Genomic DNA, 22,917 nt, shown 5'->3' with positions numbered 1-22,917 from the left:
CTGCCCGGGGGTCTCGGCATTACAGCTTTGCCGAGCTGCTACTTGGTCGGGTTCAAACACATTTGCAAAGTTCTACAAGTTTGATACCCTGGCTGAGGAGGACCTGGTGTTTGCCCATTCGGTGCTATATAGTCATCCTCACTCTCCCGCCCGTTTGGGAGCTTTGGTATAGTCCCCATGGTCCTTACGGAGTCCCCAGCATCCACTAGGACGTTAGAGAAAATAAGAATTTACTCACCGGTAATTCTATTTCTCGTAGTCCGTAGTTGATGCTGGGCGCCCGTCCCTAGTGCGGACTTTCTGCAATACGTGTATATAGTTATTGCTTGATAAAGGGTTATGTTATGTTGGCATCCATTGGTTGATGCTATGTTGTTTGTTCATACTGTTAACTGGGTCAGTTTATCTCAAGTTATACGGTGTGATTGGTGTGGCTGGTATGAGTCTTACCCTGGATTCCAAAATCCTTTCCTTGTAATGTCAGCTCTTCCGGGCACAGTTTCCTTAACTGAGGTCTGGAGGAGGGGCATAGAGGGAGGAGCCAGTGCACACCAGATAGTACTAAATCTTTCTTTAGAGTGCCCAGTCTCCTGCAGAGCCCGCTATTCCCCATGGTCCTTACGGAGTCCCCAGCATCCACTACGGACTACGAGAAATAGAATTACTGGTGAGTAAATTCTTATTTTTTCTTATGATTCTCAGCACCTTGGGTATGAGAGGAAGAGGAGGGAATACATAGACCAACTGGAACACCCACAGTGTCACTAGTGCGTCTACAGCTATCGCCTGAGGGTCTCTTGACCTGGCGCAATACCTCTGTAGCTTTTTGTTGAGGCGGGATGCCATCATGTCCACCTGTGGCAGTTCCCACTGACTTGCAATCTGCGTGAAGACTTCTTGATGAAGCCCCCACTCTCCCGGGTGGAGGTCGTGCCTGCTGAGGAAGTCTGCTTCCCAGTTGTCCACTCCCGGAATGAACACTGCTGACAGTGCTCTTACGTGATTCTCCGCCCAGCGAAGAATTCTGGTGGCTTCCGCCATCGCCACCCTGCTCCTTGTGCCGCCTTGGCGGTTTACATGAGCCACTGCGGTGATGTTGTCTGACTGAATCAGAACCGGTTGGTCGCGAAGCAGGGTCTCCGCTTGACGTAGGGCGTTGTATATGGCCCTTAGTTCCAGGATATTGATGTGAAGGCAAGTCTCCTGACTTGACCACAGACCTTGGAAATTTTTTCCCTGTGTGACTGCCCCCCACCCTCGGAGGCTTGTATCCGTGGTCACCAGGACCCAGTCCTGAATGCCGAATCTGCGGCCCTCGAGAAGGTGAGCACTCTGCAGCCACCACAGGAGAGACTCCCTGGCCCTGGGGAATAGGGTGATCAGCCGATGCATCTGTAGATGTGATCCGGACCACTTGTCCAACAGATCCCATTGAAAGGTCCTCGCATGGAACCTGCCGAATGGAATGGCCTCGTATGATGCCACCATCTTTCCCAGGACTCGCGTGCAGTCATGCACCGACACCTGTTTTGGTTTTAATAGGTCTCTGCCCAGTGTCATGAGCTCCTGAGCCTTCTCCATCGGGAGATAAACCCTCTTCTGGTCTGTGTCCAGAATCATGCCCAGGAAGGGCAGACGAGTCGTAGGAATCAGCTGCGACTTTGGAATATTTAGAATCCAGCCGTGCTGTTGTAACACCTCCCGAGAGCGTGCTACGCTGATCAGCAACTGCTCTCTGGACCTCGCCTTTATGAGGAGATCGTCCAAGTATGGGATAATTGTGACCCCTTGCTTCCACAGGAGCACCATCATCTCCGCCATTACCTTGGTAAATATTCTCGGTGCCGTGGAGAGACCAAACGGCAACGTCTGGAATTGGTAATGACAATCCTGTACCACAAATCTGAGGTACGCCTGATGAGGTGGATAAATGGGGACATGAAGGTAAGCATCCTTTATGTCCAGAGACACCATAAAATCCCCCCCTTCCAGGCTTGCGATGACCGCTCTGAGCGATTCCATCTTGAACTTGAACCTTTTCAGGTATATGTTCAGGGATTTTAAATTCAATATGGGTCTGACCGTACCGTCCGGTTTCGGTACCACAAACATGGTCGAATAGTAACCCCATCCCTGTTGAAGGAGGGGAACCTTTACCACCACCTGCTGAAGATACAATTTGTGAATTGCAGCTAACACTATTTCCCTCTCTAAGGGGGAAGCTGGCAGGGCCGATTTGAGGTAACGGTGAGGGGGAATCTCTTCGAATTCCAGCTTGTATCCCTGAGACACAATCTCTATAGCCCAGGGATCCACCTGGGAGTGAACCCACTTGTGGCTGAAATTTCGGAGACGCGCCCCCACCGGGCCTAGCTCCGCCTGTGGAGCCCCAGCATCATGTGGTGGATTTAGTGGAAGCCGGGGAGGACTTCTGTTCCTGGGAACTAGCTGTATTGTGCAGCTTCTTTCCTCTACCCCTGCCAAGAAAGGACGCACCTCGTACTTTCTTGCCTTTTTGTGATCGAAAGGACTGCATTTGATAATACGGTGCTTTCTTAGGTTGTGAGGGAATATATGGCAAAAAATTTCACTTTCCAGCCGTAGCTGTGGAGACCAGGTCCGAGAGACCGTCCCCAAACAATTCCTCACCCTTGTAAGGTAAAACCTCCATGTGCCTTTTTGAGTCGGCATCGCCTGTCCATTGCAGAGTCCACAGGACCCTTCTGGCAGAAATCGACATTGCATTTATTCTAGAGCCCAGTAGGCTAATGTCTCTTTGAGCATCTCTCATATATAGGACAGCGTCTTTTATATGCCCCAGGGTCAGCACTATAGTATCCTTGTCCAAGGTATCAAGTTCCTCAGATAAGGTATCTGTCCATGCTGCTACAGCACTACACATCCAGGCCGACGCAATCGCCGGCCTTAGTAGGGTACCTGAATGTGTATAAATGGACTTCAGGATACCCTCCTGCTTTCTATCCGCAGCATCTTTTAGGGTGGCCGTATCCTGTGACGGTAGGGCTACCCTCTTGGATAAGCGTGTTAAAGCTTTGTCTACCCTAGGGGAGGATTCCCAGCGTAACCTGTCCGTTGGCGGGAAAGTATACGCCATAAGCATCCGTTTGGAAATCTGCAGTTTTCTATCTGGAGATTCCCAAGCCTTTTCACATAACTCATTTAACTCATGTGAAGGGGGAAAGGTCACCTCTTGCCTTTTTTCCCCATACATATAAACCCTCTTGTCAGGGACTGGGGTTTCCTCTGTGATGTGCAACACATCCTTCATTGCTATAATCATGTAACGGATGGCTTTAGCCATTTTAGGCTGTAACTTTGCATCATCGCCATCGACACTAGAGTCAGAATCCGTGTCGACATCTGTGTCAACAATTTGGGATAGTGGGCGCTTCTGAGACCTGACGGCCTCTGCGACATAGGATCAGGTATGGGCTGAGACCCCGGCTGTCCCAAGGCTTCAGCTTTATCCAACCTTTTATGCAAGGAAGTAACATTATCATTTAAAACCTTCCACATATCCATCCAATCGGGTGTCGGCGTCGACCCCACATTCATTTGCTCCCGCTCTGCTTCCACATAGCCTTCCTCGTCAAACATGCCGACACAAGCGTACCGACACACCACACACACAGGGGATGCTCTTTTTGAAGACAGTTCCCCCACAAGGCCTTTTGGAGAGACAGAGTATGCCAGCACACACCCCAGCGCTATATGTCCCAGGAGTCACACAGTAACTTAGTGTTAACCCAGTAGCTGCTGTATATATTGTTTTTGCGCCAAATTTATGTGCCCCCCCCTCTCTTTTTACCCTCTTCTACCGTGATTCTGCAGGGGAGAGCCTGGGGAGCTTCCTCTCAGCAGAGCTGTGGAGAGAAAATGGCGCTGGTTGAGTGCCGAGGAAGAAGCCCCGCCCCCTCAGCGGCAGGCTTCTGTCCCGCGTTTGTGTGTAAAATAATGGCGGGGGCTCATGCATATATACAGTGCCCGCAGTGTTGTGTGCTACCTCATATGAAGACTGGAGTCTTCTGCCGCCGATTTCTAAGTCTTCTTCCTTCTGACACCGGCTTCTGTCTTCTGGCTCTGCGAGGGGGACGGCGGCGCGGCTCCGGGATCGGACGACCAAGGGTGCGATCCTGTGTACGATCCCTCTGGAGCTAATGTGTCCAGTAGCCTAAGAAGCAGGACCTATCTTCAGTGAGTAGGGCTGCTTCTCTCCCCTCAGTCCCACGTAGCAGAGAGCCTGTTGCCAGCAGATCTCTCTGAAAATAAAAAAACCTAACAAAATACTTTCTTTTTAGCAAGCTCAGGAGAGCTCACTAAGTAGCACCCAGCTCGTCCGGGCACAGATTCAAACTGAGGTCTGGAGGAGGGACATAGAGGGAGGAGCCAGAACACACCAGAATCCCAACTCTTTCTTAAAGTGCCGTCTCCTGCGGAGCCCGTCTATTCCCCATGGTCCTTACGGAGTCCCCAGCATCCACTAGGACGTTAGAGAAATAAAACAAATCATAAAAGAAAAGCTTGGGGTGCATCTGGCTCCTTCGGGCACCAAAGCAAAACTGGCTAGCCTTGGCTGGGGTATTGGGGAGGAGGAACCAGTGCATCCTGGGAGCTGAAAGTTTTAACTGTTTTGTGTCCGGTCCTCTCCAAATACCTACACCCCAATGTCATCCCTGTGGATGCCTATAGACCCTGAAGAAGAAATCGGGGGCGACATTGTATCATTTGCATGTTGTCGAATGTGTACCCAGCTTAACTGTAAAACATGGTGTATCTAAGTTATTAGCAATTTTAACATGCTAAATTTATTTACCATGTGTTCAATTAATTTTGAGGAAGCAGAAATCTAGATTCAAAATATTTTATTTTTCCTAGAAAAAAGTTAAGAAAACATGTAGGTTACATTTATTTAAGATAATAACTCTTTATATGATCCAGATGCGATAAAATAAGCAGTCACTTGTCTGTGAATACAGCAATGTATACTTCTCTCATTGTAAGTAATAAAGATCTGTATGAAAATAATTAGGAAAACCAAAAATCACAGCATTATTCTGAGTCTTTTCAGCATTTTACAGCAGCATTTAATTTCTTCAGAACATCCAAAGTAAGAGAAAAGAAAAAAATCTTTAACACCTATATTGCAAAACTGAAATACAGGGCAAGCTCTATGCAATCAGCCGTATGATATTTGGCTGAAAATAACATTCGATAATGTTCTTCTGTCATAACCTTCTGCCAATACAGGAATGGAGGAGTCACGTTTCATTAAGGCCACAGACAAGATACTGTAAACTGAAGATCTGCAATGCTCTCTCTCTCGCCATCAATACTACAGCCCCGAACACTGTGCGTTCCGTTCCAGCAGCAGTCTTCTCGCCACTGGAATCCATTATGGATTCTTAGCCCAACTCTGCGCTTTCCATCCCCACCAAAGACGCCCCTACACCTTTCCTCTGGACCCTACTCCTGCCTGGTCCCGACTCCTTCTCTGTGAAGGCACTTCTGGATTGCAGAGTTTGTTTTCTTTGGTTGTCACAATGGGCAAGACCCTCCAAATCTTCTAACGCCTTACTCTCCTTTCCTGTCATCATTGGTCTCACTCTCCTGCTTCTGGTCAGCAGCCTGATCGCTGGATTTTGCTGGGCTCTCATCACACTGCGTTAGCCGGCTCCTGCTCCTTGTTCCGGGCTGGTATAACTGCATTGCTGGGCGATCCTTTCAAATAAAAACACTTTTCTCAGTATCCAGTAATTAGATTGACATACACTACCACCATTTTTAGATAAAAGGACTTACAGTCCTGACCCAACTCAAAGTAACTCTTCTGTAATAACAACACTGCAGCTAGGCATTGCTTCATGAAGAGCTAATAAACCATGTTCACCGTGTGACCATTTAATAGACAACTAAATAAGTAAATATTACTTTAAAAAAATATCCCCAGAAATGTTGTAACCCCAGAGCAAGCTGGCTTAAAGATCTGGGAGGACATTCTGCCTGAAAGCAAATCACAGTGCTTCACATTTACGCTGACTATACTCTGAGACAAGGTCCTACTCCAGCAGATGGTAAATTACAAAGACTTTCTTATAAGTGGCAATCCAAATGATACAAAGAGTATTTCACCTATATTATATTTTATTTTTATCTGATTGCAATCAAAGATTTTAACAAATCTACTGCCCTGTGACATACGAATTAAATGTTTTCTATGTGTGGTTAACTAAACCTTTTTATGTATAATAAATTGTGATATATTTCAGACCCTCTTTATATTAATTAATTTAAATAGCCTAAGTGCTGGTTACTCCCCATTAATCTTTGATCAGTTTAATGAATCAAGTGGATTAGTCGTAAAAAGCAACGTGGGACGGACACATTCGAACAACAGCTAACAGGGACTTGGTGGGTTCTACAAAAATTATTCTGGTACAATCAATGCAGGGAAAGTGTCTGCTACATTTACTCTATAGTTAAAAGAGTTGCTAATTAGGAAATATTTCACCATAGTAGCAAACCCTCATGGAATTTCTGGGAAACTCTTGTATTTGGGGGCAGAGTAATCCATATATTTGAAAGCAGCAAATAATCAGGTAATTGCACAGATTGTTAATTGGCGCCAGTTTTTTTTTTTAGTTGTAACTCTCACGCATGCTGTCTCCTTCTCTTGAAAAGCAGGCAAGGCAAGGGGTGCGAGGACATGATTCACTCAAGACAAACAGTGGACAGCTGCAAAATATTGTGGGGGCTGGGTCTTCGATTATGCAAATAGCAGCATTATGCCACCAAGTGTCCTACCCACTTTGTAATAATTAGTGGCGCATAAATATCTTTAGGAAGTGTTTTTCCTCTGTCAATGGGATCTAGTCTCTAACTCATTGAGCTCTGGCAAGACAGTTTTTTTTTGGCTGTAATGACGAATGACGTTTATATACATGAGCTCCAATTATCATCTCTAAGTATTTAATCAAGTCTACCAGAATATAAAAATGTAGTAGTGGTTTAGAACTAAAATGTTAGAATGTGTTATATGGCAGTATTTGGTAACATATTAATGTTTGATACCAGAACTGTTGATCTTTTCTTTTGGTTCCAATAATTTTTGTATATCTATCTATCTCTATATATCTATATATATTAATCTATATCTATACACAAACAGTGTGTGTGTGTGTGTGTGTGTGTGTGTGTGTGTATATATATATATATATATATATACACACACACACACACATACACACACACATATATTATATATCACAATCTACATGGCATGCAGTAAATGACACTGGTCAAATCTATGATGAGATGTCCCACCTTGTTCCTTATGCGATCTCTTTTGGCTGCATCTTCCTTCTTGTCCTCTCGGGACGGGCGGTCTGCTTTATCAGTTGTTGGTGGACATTCATTTACCTCCTGCTTCCGCCCTCTCTCCCTTGCTACTTCCCTATCTTTTCTGTAGTCGTCGTCTCGTCTTCTGAAACATCTGTCTTTCTCGTATCGATCCCTTTGTTTTCGCCGCTCGTCCTCATGATATCGCTGTTTCTCCTTTTCTCTCGCTCGCCGCTCTGGATCATAATCTTTATCTCTGTAATCTTTATCTCTATAATCTTTCACATATTCGTCTTCACAACTAAAAATTAGGAGAGAAGCACAGAAACCTTATAACACCTAATATGGCACAGAAGGAACGTAAGGCTTGCCCGATCAGCTTCATGCAACAGTAGAACATGTTTCCCAATGTAAAGCCACCACATTTCCCACCTGCAAGACTTCTAAGAGGCATGAGAACATTCTCCTGAGGAAGCCGCCGATAATACAGGCGGAGAAACGCGTTGAGAAGGGACACACGGGTCCGGATCTGACAGCTAAGACTCTGAGGGGACACTATGGACTGACTTGCGGCACGTACTTATTGAGGCTCCAAGGAGGGAACGCTTTATGGTGAGAACAGCCAGTTCCATTGGGAGTGCTCTAACTGCATTAGCAAGGAAATAAGGTCCGCCAAATTACTGTGTCCCGTACCCTATTTAAGAGGTGACGATCTGCTTAAGACTTAGCTATTAACACCATGAATACTAACTGCTGAAAATGTTGAATTACACTGATTACTAATACACTAATCATGGACTCTCACCAATGATTTATTAACATCTGCGGAACTCATGAAATAATGTTAAAGAATAACCAATAATTACCTGAGTGAGAGCTGAATATATTAGTGTTTATTTATCCACCAGCGAGAGCTGATTGGGCTCTAATTAAGGGACTGTGCCTCTAAAAGGATAGTTGGAGAAGATTGCTGGATATAATAAAGGATCACAGATACTAATCAGAATATTGGAAAAAGTATAGATCAACATACTATTCTGAATCAAAATGAGCTCGAGTTAAGAAAGTGTCTGGCTAAACGGAGGATTATAATAATCAATAGAGATTAATACTGCAGTTCAATTTTAGGTGAATTATTGTTTTCAGAGTCGTAATTTGACTAATAGTAATATGAGTATTACGTATTTCTGACTTGTCTGATATTAATCATGCTTAAGGGCTCAATTGAGTATCACAGATTTGAAATGGTTGCAGTGATTATTGGTCATTAAGATTGGATTCTTTTCAACTGCTGAGCTTGGGGTGACTTTGTTACCCTGACTAAACATAAATCAATTACTTCATATATAGAAGTTTTGAATCCTCTAATTATATGACTAATGATTCATTGTTGGTGTTTTTATTGGAATATTTTAATTAATCATTGACACCGGCCGTGTGTGTTTTTTTGTCTTTTTGTTTTAATTGTATGTATTTTTGCTATAGGATATGGTGGGATAAATAAATTTATTTTAATCAAAAGATTCTGGTAGTACAGCGCTTTATTTGTTGTTTTTTCTTTTTGCATGAGAACATCAGCATGCAGTGAAGGTTGTAAAGTACATACAACACCCATCATCTACATCCTTTTATGTCATGGGTTATACATTAATGAAAAGACACCTCTTCATAAAAGAGCCAACACATGGTTTAGATTGTGGCACGAGTGGCATATATGTGAACCATTCCACAAGTAGCAGGGGAAGCATCCACAGATTTGCTTGTCTAAACGACAAAATATATATTTGAGATGGTGGTCATTAGGTCAACGCAAGTTAGGTCGACATGGTTTTTTGACCTTTTTCATACTTAACAATCCACGTGGACTACAATTGGGAACAGTAACCTGTGCCGAGCGCAGCGGAGCGAGGCACCGTGCCCGAAGCTCGCTCGCCATGCGAGGGGTCACGGTGCACTAATTGAATAAAACTACACCAAAACAAAGAAAGAAAAAAAAAACACAACAACTTGTGTCAACCTAATGCATGTTGACCAAACGTGGTCGACCCAATGTATGACGACCTAATGAACCACACCCATATATTTTACACTCTTTCCACATTCACTGGTGGAACAATTTTCATATGTCCCTGAATAGACGATAGGTCTAAGTTGTTTCCACTACTCTAGAGGCAATGGCTTTTGTGATGTCTTCCAGTAAAGACCAACCAGAATGATGGACATATAATGAGATTGAAAAATATGTTTTGCAATTATATATATTTTTTTATTTTTTTTTCCAATCTCATTATGTGTCCATCATTCTGGTTGGTCTTTACTGGAAGACATCACAAAAGCCATTGCCTCTAGAGTAGTGGAAATAACTTGCCTTATCCTATAGATTGTAAGCTTGCGAGCAGGGCCTTCCTACCTCTATGACTGTTTGTTATCACCCAGTTTGTTATATCATTGTTATTTCCAATTGTAAAGCGCAATGGAATTTGCTGCGCTATACAAGAAACTGGTAATAAATAAATAAATCTGCAGTGACAAATCATACTGCAGCATCTGGCAGTCAAGTCTGGGTTTGGCAGATAACAGTACAATGCTTCCTGCCGAAATGCATACTGCCAACATTGCAATTTGGTTGAGGCCCAATAATGGTTTCAGGCACTTTTTTATAGCTTGGTCTGGGCCCCCTTGTTGCAGAGAATGGACATCTTGTACAGAATGTAATGGCATTCTAGAGAATTCTGTGTTTGCAACAAAGGTCCTTTCCTGTTTCTAACACGCCTCAGTGCACCAGCAAGGGCCATCAAAAATCGGTGTGCTTAGTTTGATGCGGAAGAACTTCACTGGCCTGCACAAAGTCTTGACCTCGACCACATCAAACACCTGGAATTGGAACTCTGACCATGAACAAGGAGTTATCGCCCACCATCAGCATCTGCCCTCACTAGTACTCTTGTGGTTGAACAGATAAGAATCCCCATAGCCATGTTTCAAACATAGTTGTGGTTCCACAGAATCCGTTTATTAGAATCTTAAGTGAATTGGTTGCTATAGGTAACACCAGCTCTTTTTCACTGTTCCATATGGAACAGTTTTTTTTACCAATGTCTCCCCAATCTGTCTACTGCAAAGTAAACATACCGCTTGGTCTTTTCTTCTCCAGCTTCACCATCTGATCTCTTGCTTGTAGAGCTGCGCTCTTCCCTCACACTCTCTTTATCTGCTTTTCTAGCCTTAAACTTCTTCTCTGGCTCATCTTCTTTCTCAGGCTTCCTTAGAAGCTACGAGAAAGATGAAATTTTTTGCAACTAATAGTCACCAAACCATAATACAAATACAATTTCAGGCAAAACAAGTGCATTATGACAAGCAACAATTGAGGCAATAACAGGCAGTTATCAGATCCTGGAAGTTACATGGAACATTTATCAAACTGGCAAAAAATACACTTAACTAGAAAACTACAACTAACTAGCAGGTGGTCCCCACCTCAAGACGTTTACTTACTGGTTGTACATATTTGGCTTTAACATTTAGGAATTACTTTCCTTTGTATTTATTTTCTATGCATGTAAACAATTTTAAATTCTTCCTTTGATCGTCAGATTATTCATGCTGACCGTATGACACTGCTCTCTTTTCTGGATACAATTGTATCTCATGGAGAAAGCAAAGCAGACCAATACGAAGGCAACACAAAAAAATAGGATTTTGGTTACCTACCGGTAAATCCTTTTCTCATAGTCCATAAGGGATACTGGGCGCCCGCCTCAGTGCGTGGACTTTTTCTGCAGGTTTTTCTTCTGTAAAAGTTTACCTGTTTAGCTGTTGCTGTTTTGTTACCAGCCGTTGCTGGTCGGTTTATGTTGTGGTGTGTGAATCTTACCACTAGTTATGTTCATTCTCTCAAATATGTCCATTCTCCTTCGGGCACAGTTTTACCTAGACTGGCTGTAGGAGGGGGCATAGAGGGGAGGAGCCAGCACACCCAGTTAAAGAACTTTAAAATGCACCGGTTCCTTTGGACCCCATCGTACTAAGTGACCCCAGTATCCCTTATGGACTACGAGAAAAGGATTTACCGGTAGGTAAACAAAATCCTATTTCTCTAGCATCCATAAGGGATACTGGGGTCACTTAGTACGATGGGGAAGTCCCAAAGCTTCCAGAAGGGGCGTGAATGTGCGGAGACGTCTGCAGCACCGCCTGCACAAACTGGGTATCCTCTTTGGCCAGGGTATCAAACCTGAAGAAGTTCACAAAGGTGTTCTTCCCCGACCCGGTAGCAGCTCGGCATAGTTGCAAGGCCAAGACTCCACGGGCAGCCATCCAGGAAGACCCCACCGATCTTGTAGAGTGGTCCTTGGGAGACTGAGGAACAGGTAAGGCTGCTGACACCTAGGCCTGTTGGATAGTAAGCCTAAGCCAACGAGCAATGGACTGCTTAGAAGCAGGGCAACCCTTTTTCTGAGCATCACAGAGGGGTAATTCCATGATTATGTCAACCAGAACATCTTTTCCTGAAAGTGGCCACAATTAATCTTGTAGTGAAAATGTTATATTCTCTGAAGTTAATATTTTGTAAAACCAAAGATGATAAACACCTGTTTTTCATAAATCAGAAGTTGGCAGCATTGTTTATTCAAGATGGCAGTCTGTGGAAAGCTGTGGTGATTTTGTGCCTTATTTGACAACTGTTTATATTGATACTCACAAATATTGATTAGTTACACACCAGATTATAAGAATCTTACCAGAGCCACAATTTGATAATAGGCTTAAACTGTATTTTCAAGATGTTAGCTTTGATAATGATGTCGTTTAATTGGCAGATTTAAATGGTTTTTGCAAGTATTTTTGAACATGTCGTGTCTGTCACAATTCCTATGTCGTGTCTGTCACAGGAATAATGTTTAATTAAATATTTACAAATACTTGAAATTTATTATCTTCTTTACCCAACCAAGCCAACAACTCTATAATTCTTAGTGTTAAGTCATGGAACTGTAGGTTTCATATTTTGGAAGATTTGGAAGGAAGTTATACTCATCCTGAATTTGTGTTCCCGTTCAGTGTCGTGTCTGTCACATAATATTTCTACCTGTATAATTCTGATAATTATAGAATTAAACTTCCCTGTTACTTTAACAGTTAACTGAATGATTATAGTTTATAACTAGCATAGTTTGCAGAACTTCAGATATTTTATTAATGAAAAAAAAAAAAAGAATCATCATTATTCTTGCAGTGAATCATTTGTCGTGTCCGTCACAAATGGAATTGCCCAGAGCACAAACAGGGAATCAGTCTTTCCAATCCGAGCCGTCCTCTTGACATAGATCTTGAAGGCTCGCACAGCATCCAATGCCTCCGGTGGAGCAGAAGAGCCAGAATTAGATGGGACCACAATAGGTCGGTTCAAGTGGAATGCAGAGACAACTTTCATCAGGAACTGCTGCCTAGTCCTGAGCTCTGCTCTGTCTTCGTAAAAGACCAAGTACGTACTTTTACACAATAAGGTCCCCAATTCTGAGACATGCCTAGCAGAATCCAGGGCCAGCAACAGTACAGTCTTCCATGTAAGGTACTTGTCTTCTACCACCATCAAAGGTTCAAAACCAGGATGACTGTAGAAACTCCAAGACCACATTCCAATCCCAGGGTGCCGTTGGCGGCACAAAGGGAGGTTGTATGTGTAGTACCCCTTGCAAGAAAGTCTGAACTTCTGGCAACATTGCCAATTTCTTCTGGAAGAAAATAGGGTCAAATCTGGACATTGAGGGAGCCCAGATGTAGGCCCATATCCACTCCAGCCTGTAGGAAATGCAAGAAGTGTCCTAGGTGAAAATCCACAGAAGGATATGTGCGCTCCTCGCACGAAGAGACATGTCTCCTCCAGATATGATGGTAATGCTTTGACGTTACAGACTTCCTGGCCTGAACCATGGTTGCAATAACCTTTTTGGAAAGGCCTTTGCGAGCTAGGATGTTCCGCTCAACCGCCATGCCGTCAAATGAAGCCGCCGCAAGTCCGGGTAGACGAACGGTCCTTGTTGAAGACGATCTCTTCTCAGTAGCAGAGGCCAAGGGTCTTCGACGGACATGTCCAGAAGATCCGTGTACCATGCCCTCCGAGGCCAGTCTGGAGCAATTAGAATTGCCTGGACTCTTTGATGCCTTATTCTCTTTAGCAACCTTGGGAGCAACAGAATCGACAGAAACAGGTAGACCAACCGGTAAGGCCACGGCGTCGTCAGTGCAACCACTGCTATCGCCTTAGGGTCCCTGGTTCTTGAACAATACCGGCAGAGCTTCTTGTTGAGCCGAGAAGCCATCACGTCGAGCTGCAGGCAGCCCCACAGGTCGGTGATCTGCCGAAACACCTGTGGGAGGAGGTCCCACTCTCTCGGGTGGAGGTCGTGACGACTCAGGAATTCCGCTTCCCAGTTGTCCACTCCCGGAATAAAAATGACCGACATTGCTCTTGCATTTCTTTCAGCCCAGAGGGTGTATCCTTGACACTTCTCGCATGCAGGCTCTGCGCTTTGTTCCTCCCTGTTGATTAATGTATGCCACTGCAGCAGCGTTGTCCGAACTTGAATGGCCCGATACCGAAGCAGAGAAGAGGCCTGAAGCAGAGCGTCCGAAGTTCCAGAATGTTGATCGGAAGTAGGGCTTCGAGAGAGGACCACCTGCCCTTGTGACAGCTCCCCATCCCTGCAGACTTGCGTCCGTTGCGAGGAGGATCTAATCCTGAAACTTCGACCTTCCAGCAGGTTTGAGGGCTGTAGCCACCACAGGATGGAAAACGTGGCCTGAGGTGAGAGACGTATGATCCAATGGATCTGAAGATGTGTTCCGGACCACTTGCTCAGGAGATCCAAATGAAATGTACTGCCATGGAACCTTCCATACTGGATCGCCTCCCTGTACCTAACACTCTTAGAAAAACAATAAAACTAGAAAAACTCCTAGGAGCTCCTCCGGGTACATTTTCTAAACTGAGTCTGGTAGGAGGGGCATAGAGGGAGGAGCCAGCCCACACTATTAAACTCTTGAAGTGCCCATGGCTCCCAAGGGACCCGTCTATACCCCATGGTACTAATGTGGACCCCAGCATCCTCTAGGACAGTGATTTTTAACCTTTTTTTACTCACGGCACACCAAACAATATTTTAGAATTCCCAAGGTACACCATCAGTTTCCCACAGAAAAAAAAACCACACACACACACACATTGGCCCTCACAGTAAAACAAAACAAAAAAAAAATCCACACATACATTGGCCTACACAGAAAAAAACAATCACATTGCTCACCACATAAATCCTATTGCTCCCCACATGAATTATTCACATTGTTCCCCCCATAAATCCTATTGAAATCTTATTGTTCCCCACAGGAGATATAAAAATAAGAATTTACTCACCGGTAATTCTATTTCTCTTAGTCCGTAGTGGATGCTGGGAACTCCGTAAGGACCATGGGGAATAGACGGGCTCCGCAGGAGACTGGGCACTCTAAAAGAAAGATTAGGTACTATCTGGTGTGCACTGGCTCCTCCCTCTATGCCCCTCCTCCAGACCTCAGTTAGGAAACTGTGCCCGGAAGAGCTGACACAACAAGGAAAGGATTTGGAATCCAGGGTAAGACTCATACCAGCCACACTGTACAACTTGTGATAACCATACCCAGTTAACAGTATGAACAACAACTGAGCCTCAGTAACAGATGGCTCATAACAATAACCCTTGAGTTAAGCAATAACTATATACATGTATTGCAGAGAGTCCGCACTTGGGACGGGCGCCCAGCATCCACTACGGACTACGAGAAAAAGAATTACCGGTGAGTAAATTCTTATTTTCTCCGACGTCCTAGTGGATGCTGGGAACTCCGTAAGGACCATGGGGATTATACCAAAGCTCCCAAACGGGCGGGAGAGTGCGGATGACTCTGCAGCACCGAATGAGCAAAGGCAAGGTCCTCCTCAGCCAGGGTATCAAACTTGTAGAACTTAGCAAATGTGTTTGAACCCGACCATGTAGCAGCTCGGCAAAGCTGTAAAGCCGAGACCCCTCGGGCAGCCGCCCAAGAAGAGCCCACCTTCCTTGTGGAATGGGCTTTTACTGATTTAGGATGCGGTAACCCTGCCGCAGAATGAGCTTGCTGAATCGTGTTACAGATCCAGCGCGCAATAGTTTGCTTTGAAGCCGGAGCACCCAGTTTGTTCGGTGCATGCAGGATAAACAGCGAGTCAGTTTTCCTGACTCCAGCCGTCCTGGCTACATAGATTTTCAAAGCCCTGACTACGTCCAGCAACTTGGAAGCCTCCAAGTCCCGAGTAGCCGCAGGCACCACAATAGGTTGGTTCAAATGAAACGCTGATACCACCTTTGGGAGAAATTGGGGACGAGACCTCAATTCTGCCCTGTCCATATGGAAGATCAGATACTGGCTTTTACATGACAAAGCCGCCAATTCTGATACACGCCTAGCTGAAGCCAAGGCCAACAGCATGACCACCTTCCACGTGAGATACTTTAGCTCCACGGTCTTAAGTGGCTCAAACCAGTGTGATTTCAGGAAATCCAACACAACGTTAAGATCCCAAGGTGCCACTGGAGGCACAAAAGGGGGCTGAATATGCAGCACTCCCTTAACAAACGTCTGAACTTCAGGCAGTGAAGCCAGTTCTTTTTGAAAGAAAATAGATAGGGCCAAAATATGGACCTTTATGGATCCTAATTTTAGGCCCATAGTCACTCCTGACTGTAGGAAGTGCAGGAATCGACCCAGCTGGAATTCCTCTGTAGGGGCCTTCCTGGCCTCACACCAAGCAACATATTTTCGCCATATACGGTGATAATGTTTCGCTGTCATGTCTTTCCTAGCATTTATCAGCGTAGGAATAACTTCATCCGGAATGCCCTTTTCCGCTAGGATCCGGCGTTCAACCGCCATGCCGTCAAACGCAGCCGCGGTAAGTCTTGGAACAGACAGGGCCCCTGCTGTAACAGGTCCTGTCTGAGAGACAGAGGCCATGGGTCCTCTGAGATCATTTCTTTTTTTGAATCAATAGTTTTTATTGAAAGATAAACATTTTTATGGGGTACAGAACGAAGAAAAAGGGGGGGTGATACATCAACACAGTGTAAGGGTCGGTATGGTAGGGATGTAGAAGAAAGAGGGAGGGGGGGGGGGGGGAGAATAGGGGTCCAGACTAGAATTGGAGGAGTGTTACATCGGAGCCTTGTATACATAATACATCAGAGAACTGAGAAGTTGGGACATATAGAAAAACTATACATTGCAGTAAGGTAGTAGTGGCCTAATCCTGTTGGGCAGAAGTTATAGGTACGCTTTAGAAGATGGTATTGGGGGGAGACCTAGTAGGGGTCGACTCTTAACAGGGAGGGGAAGGTGTAACTGCCTAGGTAATGGGGGGTGTGATGATAGGTGTTGTATTTTAGATCCCGGATGGGCTAAGTGGGGGTGAGGTGGATTTATGAAGATATTGAGACCCTTCAATCGAGGAAATAAAGGTTTGCCACGCGAGCCAGCGCGTTTTGAGGGAAGAGTAGTTGAGGGAGGAGGAAGCTGAATCTGTCTCCATATGGAAATGGTGGTTTATCTTATGTATAACTCTTAGCAGGGTAGGGGGAGTGGATTGTTTCCACATTTGGGCTAGGTTTGCTCGAGCGGCTATCAGGATGTGGCCCAGGACATATCTGGCAGGTGGCGTTATTGAAGCGGGGACGACTTGTAATAATGCTAGAGTTGGGTCTGGAGCTAGGTTGGTGGACAGAACTTTGTTTATTAGCTCAAATACATCTAACCAGTATTTAGTGATCTTTGGGCACGTCCAGAATATGTGGAAGACATGTCCTACCGAGCCGCATAGTCTCCAGCATTTATTACTGTGAGAGGGCCAGAATTTACGTATTCGGTCCGGGGTTTGGTATAGTCTGTTCACTAGTTTAATATGCATTTCAGTGTGGTTTAGGCACTGGGACATGGAGTGCGAGGTTAAAAAGACTTGACGCCAGTCGTTTGGAGATAGGGTTTTTCCCAGGTCCTGTTCCCATTTCTTTTGGGCGTTTGACTTGGAAGGAGAGGTAGGGGTAATCCGAAGTTTATACCAGTATGTGATGTCACCTTTGGAATCTGGTAAGGAGAGACGAGAAAAGAGAGTATGTGAGGATGTGTGGAGCGTTGCGTAGGTAGGAGGAATCGTCTTCCACCAGTGTGCTACTTGCACATAGTGGAAGAGTTCTGTAGCTGGAAGAGAGTAATGTGACTGGAGAGTGGAAAAAGATTTTAGAGAAAGTCCATCGAGGAGGTCTCCTAGGGATAATACTCCTGCGCGTCTCCATTTGGATAGGTTGAGATGTGGAATCATCGATGCTAATGTGGTGATGGATATCTGGGAAATATGGGAAATGGGCGATGTTAGGGAGGTCGATAGGGAGTCCCAGGTTTGTAGAGCAGCTTGCGTGGAGGGAAGGAGGGACGGTTGCGTAGGTCGGAGCGATTTTGGGATACGGAAAAGGTCAGCTAGGGGGATTGGGTTTGATCGAATTTGCTCCAGCTCCATCCAACCAGTGTGCAATTGGGTTGAGAAATAGTATTTAATGGGGGCTAGGAGGGAGGCTTCTTGGTATAGAAGAATATTGGGTATATTAAGACCCCCAAACGCTCTTGGCAAGGTCATTCTTGAAAGAGCCATTGAGGGTGGTTTTGCAGACCAGATATACTTAGTCATGATAGAGGAACAGGTTTGGATGGCTTTCTTTGGAAAGGGGTATGGTATAGTTCGGAAGAGATACATTAGTTTAGGGAGTAGGGACATTTTAAATGCCGCCATTCGTCCTAGCCAAGAGACCTCATAGGATGACCAGGCTTTCGCAAGTGCTTCTAATGACTTCATCAAGGGGGTTAAGTTGGCAGAGAAGGCGTCTGTAGTGGAGATAGGGATGTTGATACCCAGGTATTTAATTGTATGAGTTCGCCAGTTATATGGAAAGGTAGCTTGGAGTGCTGGGGTGGAGTGAGATAAATTGAAGGGGAGGGCGTCCGTTTTAGTAGTGTTTAGTTTATAGTAAGAAGCGAGGCTGAAGGCTTCTAGGACAGAGTGTAAGACTGGAAGCGTTGTAGTGGAGTTGGAGATAAATAGGAGGACATCGTCTGCGAAGAGGCTCAGTTTATGGAGGGATGAACCGAACTGAATCGCCGGAATGTTGGGATTGTCTCTTATTTTAGCTGCTAGGGGTTCAATTGATAGGACGAAGATCAGGGGGGATAGGGGACATCCTTGCCTCTGAGATCATTTCTTGTAGTTCTGGGTACCAAGTTCTTCTTGGCCAATCCGGAACCATGAGTATAGTTCTTACTCCTCTCTTTCTTACTATCCTCAGTACCTTGGGTATGAGAGGAAGAGGAGGGAACACATAAACCGACTGGTACACCCACGGTGTCACTAGTGCGTCCACAGCTATCGCCTGAGGGTCCCTTGACCTGGCGCAATATTTTTTTAGTTTTTTGTTGAGGCGGGACGCCATCATGTCCACCTGTGGCCGTTCCCAACGGTTTACAATCTGCGTGAAGACTTCTGGATGAAGTCCCCACTCTCCCGGGTGGAGGTCGTGCCTGCTGAGGAAATCTGCTTCCCAGTTGTCCACTACCGGAATGAACACTGCTGACAGTGCTAGCACGTGATTCTCCACCCATCAAAGAATCCTTGTGGCTTCTGCCATCGCCATCCTGCTTCTTGTGCCGCCCTGGCGGTTTACATGGGCGACCGCCGTGATGTTGTCTGATTGAATCAGCACTGGTTGGTTTTGAAGCAGGGGCTCTGCTTGACTCAGGGCGTTGTAAATGGCTCTTAGTTCCAGTATATTTATGTGTAGTGAAGTCTCCTGACTTGACCACTGTCCTTGGAAGTTCCTTCCCTGAGTGACTGCCCCCCATCCTCGGAGGCTTGCATCCGTGGTCACCAGGACCCAGTCCTGTATGCCGAATCTGCGGCCCTCGAGAAGATGAGCACTCTGCAGCCACCACAGCAGAGACACCCTGGCCCTTGGGGACAGGGTGATCAACCGATGCATCTGAAGATGCGATCCGGACCATTTGTCTAACAGATCCCACTGAAAGATCCTTGCATGGAACCTGCCGAAGGGAATTGCTTCGTAAGAAGCCACCATCTTTCCCAGGACTCGCGTGCAGTGATGCACCGACACCTGTTTTGGTTTCAGGAGGTCCCTGACCAGAGATGACAATTCCTGGGCCTTCTCCACCGGGAGAAACACCTTCTTCTGTTCTGTGTCCAGAATCATGCCCAGGAAAAGCAGACGCGTCGCAGGAATCAGCTGCGACTTTGGGATATTCAGAATCCAGCCGTGCTGTTGCAACACTTCCCGAGAGAGTGCTACGCTGACTAACAACTGCTCTCTGGACCTCGCCTTTATAAGGACATCGTCCAAGTACGGGATAATTATAACTCCCTTCTTCCGAAGGAGTATCATCATTTCGGCCATTACCTTGGTAAATACTCTCGGTGCCGTGGACAGACCAAACGGCAACGTCTGGAATTGGTAATGACAATCCTGTACCACAAACCTGAGGTACTCCTGGTGAGGTGGGTAAATGGGGACATGCAAGTAAGCATCCTTGATGTCCAGCGACACCATAAAATCCCCCTCTTCCAGGCTTGCAATAACCGCCCTGAGCGCTTCCATTTTGAACTTGAACTTCCTTATATAAGTGTTCAAGGATTTTAAATTCAGAATGGGTCTCACCGAACCGTCTGGTTTCGGTACCACAAACATTGTGGAATAGTAACCCCGCCCCTGTTGAAGGAGGGGTACCTTGATTATCACCTGCTGGAGGTACAGCTTGTGAATTGCCGCCAGTACTACCTCCCTTTCCCTGGGAGCAGCTGGCAAGGCTGATTTGAGGTAACGGCGAGGGGGAGTCGCCTCTAACTCCAGCTTGTATCCCTGAGATACAATTTGTATAGCCCAGAGATGCACCTGTGAGCGAACCCACTGGTTGCTGAAGTTTCGGAGACGCGCCCCCACCGCACCTGGCTCCGCCTGTGGAGCCCCAGCGTCATGCGGTGGACTTAGTGGAAGCGGGGGAGGATTTTTGTTCCTGGGAACTGGCTGCCTGGTGCAGCTTCTTTCCTCTACCCCTGCCTCTGGGCAGAAAGGATGCGCCTCTGACCCGCTTGCCTTTCTGAGGCCGAAAGGACTGTACATGATAATACGGTGCTTTCTTAGGCTGTGAGGGAACCTGAGGTAAAAAAGTTGACTTCCCAGCTGTTGCTGTGGATACGAGGTCCGAGAGACCGTCCCCAAACAATTCCTCACCCTTATAAGGCAAAACCTCCATGTGTTTTTTAGAATCAGCATCACCTGTCCACTGCCGAGTCCATAATACTCTCCTGGCAGAAAATAAGATTTTACTTACCGATAAATCTATTTCTCGTAGTCCGTAGTGGATGCTGGGGACTCCGTCAGGACCATGGGGATTAGCGGCTCCGCAGGAGACAGGGCACAAAAATAAAGCTTTAGGATCAGGTGGTGTGCACTGGCTCCTCCCCCCATGACCCTCCTCCAAGCCTCAGTTAGGATACTGTGCCCGGACGAGCGTACACAATAAGGAAGGATTTTGAATCCCGGGTAAGACTCATACCAGCCACACCAATCACACCATACAACTTGTGATCTGAACCCAGTTAACAGTATGACAAACGTAGGAGCCTCTGAACAGACGGCTCACAACAATAACAACCCGATTTTTTTGTAACAATAACTATGTACAAGTATTGCAGACAATCCGCACTTGGGATGGGCGCCCAGCATCCACTACGGACTACGAGAAATAGATTTATCGGTAAGTAAAATCTTATTTTCTCTGACGTCCTAGTGGATGCTGGGACTCCGTCAGGACCATGGGGTTTATACCAAAGCTCCCAAACGGGCGGGAGAGTGCGGATGACTCTGCAGCACCGAATGAGAGAACTCCAGGTCCTCTTTAGCCAGGGTATCAAATTTGTAGAATTTTACAAACGTGTTCTCCCCCGACCACGTAGCTGCTCGGCAGAGTTGTAATGCCGAGACCCCTCGGGCAGCCGCCCAGGATGAGCCCACCTTCCTTGTGGAATGGACCTTGACAGATTTAGGCTGTGGCAGGCCTGCCACAGAATGTGCAAGTTGAATTGTGCTACAAATCCAACGAGCAATCGTCTGCTTAGAAGCAAGAGCACCCAGCTTGTTGGGTGCATACAGTATAAACAGCGAGTCAGATTTTCTGACTCCAGCCGTCCTTGAAATATATATTTTCAATGCCCGGACAACGTCCAGCAACTTGGAATCCTCCAAATCGCTAGTAGCCGCAGGCACCACAATAGGCTGGTTCAGGTGAAACGCTGACACCACCTTAGGCAGAAACTGAGGACGCGTCCGCAGTTCTGCCCTGTCCGAATGGAAAATCAGATATGGGCTTTTATACGATAAAGCCGCCAATTCTGATACTCTCCTGGCTGAAGCCAGGGCCAGTAGCATGGTTACTTTCCACGTAAGATATTTCAAATCCACCGATTTGAGTGGCTCAAACCAATGGGATTTGAGAAATCCAAAACTACATTAAGGTCCCACGGAGCCACTGGGGGCACAACCGGGGGCTGTATATGTAGTACTCCTTTTACAAAAGTCTGGACTTCAGGAACTGAAGCCAATTCTTTCTGGAAGAAAATCGACAGGGCCGAAATTTGAACCTTAATGGACCCCAATTTGAGGCCCATAGACAATCCTGTTTGCAGGAAATGTAGGAATCGACCCAGTTGAAATTCCTCCGTGGGGGCCTTCCTGGCCTCACACCACGCAACATATTTTCTCCAAATATGGTGATAATGTTGTGCAGTCACCTCCTTCCTGGCTTTTACCAGTGTAGGAATGACCTCTTCCGGAATGCCTTTTTCCCTTAGAATTCGGCGTTCAACCGCCATGCCGTCAAACGCAGCCGCGGTAAGTCTTGGAATAGACACGGTCCCTGGTGAAGCAGGTCCCGTCTTAGAGGTAGAGGCCACGGATCTTCCGTGAGCATCTCCTGAAGTTCCGGGTACCAAGTTCTTCTTGGCCAATCCGGAGCCACGAGTATCGTTCTTACTCCCCTTTGCCGTATAATTCTCAGTACTTTTGGTATGAGAGGCAGAGGAGGAAACACATACACTGACTGGAACACCCACGGTGTTACCAGAGCGTCCACAGCTATTGCCTGAGGGTCTCTTGACCTGGCGCAATACCTGTCCAGTTTTTTGTTGAGGCGAGACGCCATCATATCCACCTTTGGTTTTTCCCAACGGTTCACAATCATGTGGAAGACTTCTGGATGAAGTCCCCACTCTCCCGGGTGTAGATCGTGTCTGCTGAGGAAGTCTGCTTCCCAGTTGTCCACTCCCGGAATGAACACTGCTGACAGTGCTATCACATGATCTTCCGCCCAGCGAAGAATCCTTGCAGCTTCTGCCATTGCTCTCCTGCTTCTTGTGCCGCCCTGTCTGTTTAC

General features: G+C 46.0%; 1 protein-coding gene across 1 annotated transcript in view; it reads right to left on the bottom strand.

The window, feature by feature from the left end:
• Window positions 1-4,868: 4,868 nt before the first annotated feature.
• UPF3B (UPF3B regulator of nonsense mediated mRNA decay) overlaps window positions 4,869-22,917 on the bottom strand; it is a 30,657-nt gene continuing 12,608 nt past the window's right edge. Inside the window, exons 8-10 of the mRNA XM_063937333.1 lie at window positions 10,489-10,628; window positions 7,342-7,657; window positions 4,869-5,739 (exon numbers count right to left, since the gene is read on the bottom strand). Coding sequence (XP_063793403.1) covers window positions 5,593-5,739; window positions 7,342-7,657; window positions 10,489-10,628 — 603 coding nt within the window. The 3' untranslated portion in view covers window positions 4,869-5,592. The remainder of the gene's footprint in view (window positions 5,740-7,341; window positions 7,658-10,488; window positions 10,629-22,917) is intronic.

This window comes from Pseudophryne corroboree, chromosome 8 (assembly GCF_028390025.1).
Source record: "Pseudophryne corroboree isolate aPseCor3 chromosome 8, aPseCor3.hap2, whole genome shotgun sequence".
Lineage (NCBI taxonomy): Eukaryota > Metazoa > Chordata > Amphibia > Anura > Myobatrachidae > Pseudophryne > Pseudophryne corroboree.
The sequence above is the reverse complement of the archived record's forward strand: the minus strand, read 5'-3'. Positions and strand labels throughout refer to the sequence as shown.